Source organism: Botryllus schlosseri, chromosome 6 (genome assembly GCF_051294905.1).
Source record: "Botryllus schlosseri isolate E-star chromosome 6, Bs_hap1, whole genome shotgun sequence".
Lineage (NCBI taxonomy): Eukaryota > Metazoa > Chordata > Ascidiacea > Stolidobranchia > Styelidae > Botryllus > Botryllus schlosseri.
The window spans coordinates 1315676-1318396 of NC_137241.1; the positions used below are offsets into that span (position 1 = coordinate 1315676).

The window sequence follows — 2721 nt, forward strand, 5'->3', positions numbered from 1 at the left end:
ATTGCTGAATTGTAAATGAGCTGTGGAGGGAGATAGAATCATCATTTTGAAAGGACGGGGCTTCGTTTGAAATGGAATGAGGTTTGACCCCCGTAGCCCACCCCCTATCTACGCCACTGTAAGTAGTGATTACTGATGGCCCTTACTTTACAATGGTCGTTATAACCAACATCACACAACAGAACACCGGTATCACACTTCACGCCAAGCGACGACACGCATTTTATAGTTGTTGTTGTTGTTGTTGTTGTTGTTCTACTACTACTATTTTAAAGCTCAACTACAACTAGAACTAAAAGTATAGGCCTACTGACGTTTCAAAATGCGAAACCACAACTAGAAATGGAACTACTCAAAAAGCAGTAGCTAGTCGCTTCAACGAAGTAGATTGTTAATCGCACACGTCTGCAAACGGTGATTACAAGCGGGTCTTGATTACTCGCTTTAGTAGCGCCAAGAACGACAGGCCGCCGCTCAGTCAGATTTTTCTTTCAACGGCGTTACCAAGTTATTTGTCCAAGTTTGACCAAAGCGTATCGCAAGATGACCGGCGAGGCCGTCTTGGGCAGTGACAGCGAAGCCAATTCTACCATGTCCAATAGCGGTTCTGAGCTGGACGAAAAGCACATCGCGAAGTTGAGAGGCGAAATGCTTAAATCGTGTCAAAAGGCAGATGAATTGAATGTTGTGTCTTCAACGAAATGCAATCGTAACTTTAATGATATCTTCACCTTGCTGAAATATATTGGCCATGGAAGTTTCGCACACGTATACAAATGCCGTGACAACGTCACTGAGGTGTATCACACCGCAAAAGTCATCAGCTCAACGGACTACGTCGTAAAAGGGGATGCAGACGTAAGAAAGGAAATTAGGATATGCGAGCGTTTGAACGCGCATCCAAACGTGGTGCATCTGATCGAGTATTTCAGCGAGCCCGAAAGAAACGTATTAATCTTCGAATATATCAGAGGCTACAATCTTTATTACGACATCTGCACGAAAAAGAGGTACACCGCTGTTGACGCGAGTCACTACATGAGGCAGATTATGAAAGGAGTCTGTTTCTGCCATTCCCTTGGCATTGTGCATCGGGACATAAAATTTTCCAACATCTTGGTCAGCACAGACCAGACAGTGAAGCTCATGGATTTTGGGTTATCCGTCGAGATCGGGGACAAACCCAAAGCATGGCACGGTTGGGCTGGGACGCCGCTTCTTCTGTCACCAGAAATGGTTCGATTTGAAGAATACGGTACACCAGTGGATATGTGGGCGTGCGGCGTGGCTCTTTACATGATGCTGATCGGCCTTCATCCTTTCGATAAAATTTACCGCGCTGAAAAGGTGACGCTGTACCGAAAAATTGCAGAGGGACGGTTTAACATCCCGAAAGATGAGAAGCAGGAATATTTGAGTGACGAGGAGCAGGATTTGCTGAGAAGATTGTTGACAGTGGATCAGGATGAAAGAATGACTGCCGAAGAGGCATTGAAACACCCGTTTCTGACAAACGCAGAGTCGGTAGCCACTACATTCCACAAAAAAATTACTGTCGTCAGAATGAGGAGGTTGAGTCTGATGCGCTTTTCCGAAGGAGTGGGTGTGTTTAGCACCATCGTCCCGTCGAAAGGTCTGCGAGAACGAGTGAACGCTGCTCAATTTGGATACAGGCTTGAGGATGCACGTATGAGTCTGAGTATAGACGCGGTGCGTGCGATTGGCTTTACGCGTCGACCGGGTGATGATCACGAGACTGCTGCCAAACGATTAAGGATTTTGCAACTGACGAAATGGATCATTAAAGCCGTCGTTGAATTCGATTACTGCACTTATCGTAACTTAGTTTCTGACGATCGATCGTGCAGCGGATTCGACACGGACGAGATGTGGAAATTCGGCTTAGAATTCAAAGAATTTCACGAGGATCGAGAAGTGATCGACCCAGATGTTATCCGAACCGGTATCACAATAGTCAAACCATGTGTCCAGCTTCACGCTGATGGAGCATGCATCGCTTACAATAAAATACTTCAAATCGTTAGTCGAAGCAAGGAGGTCGTATTCCGTTGCGTACAAGAGACGAGAGTGTGGGAGCGAGTCAACGATTTGGATCATTGGCACATGGTGCATATTCACAATTCACGCTATCCGTGCAATCTCAGCGACCTTCTGGATTTTGGTATGTAAAGGCACTGACGATTTCCAGCACTGTATGTGGGTACGCGAATATGAAACAAACTCGTGGGTATAAATAAAGTTTGGCGAAATTATATGATTGTATCAAGGACTCGTCGTTGGTAAGCTTGTCTTCCATTTCATAAGTCAGGAATACTATCTAAGGGGCGTTTAAATTTGACACGAAGACGGGCGTGTTGTCACCGAGAAGTGCAGACTTGCACGAACTACCAATCTAGGTAGTTGGTGGTCCACTAATTGCTGTTTTTAGTCGTGGTTATAGTTACAAATTAAGTGAGTAGTTCTAGTTCTTTTAGTTGCGCATTAAAAAAACAATTGTATAACCACTAGAAAACGAGTGCCTTCAATTGGCGTGGATTGTAATATCACTATTATGTTAAGTGATGTTCTCGCAGCCATTTCTTGCTCGGAGCCACCACTACTAATAGTAGTGCAGCTACGGGGTGGGATTGGGAGTAGGGCTGGGCACAATGATTCGAGTACTCGAATCTGATTCGAGTATTAATTTTATTGATTCGAGTC

At 44.9% G+C, this 2721-nt stretch overlaps 1 protein-coding gene across 1 annotated transcript; it reads left to right on the forward strand.

Moving 5' to 3' along the window:
- The first annotated feature begins 451 nt into the window (after positions 1 to 451).
- On the forward strand, positions 452 to 2290 carry LOC145440545 (calcium/calmodulin-dependent protein kinase type II subunit alpha-like). Its single transcript, XM_080318174.1, has one exon. It carries the CDS (start codon positions 544 to 546, stop codon positions 2188 to 2190), a length of 1647 nt encoding a protein of 548 aa, XP_080174300.1. The 5' UTR covers positions 452 to 543; the 3' UTR covers positions 2191 to 2290.
- The last annotated feature ends 431 nt before the right edge of the window (positions 2291 to 2721 follow it).

Excerpts from the sequence above, each read along its gene's own strand:
- LOC145440545 (XM_080318174.1), top strand. The coding sequence starts at position 544 with ATGACCGGCGAGGCCGTCTTGGGCAGTGACAGCGAAGCCAATTCTACC.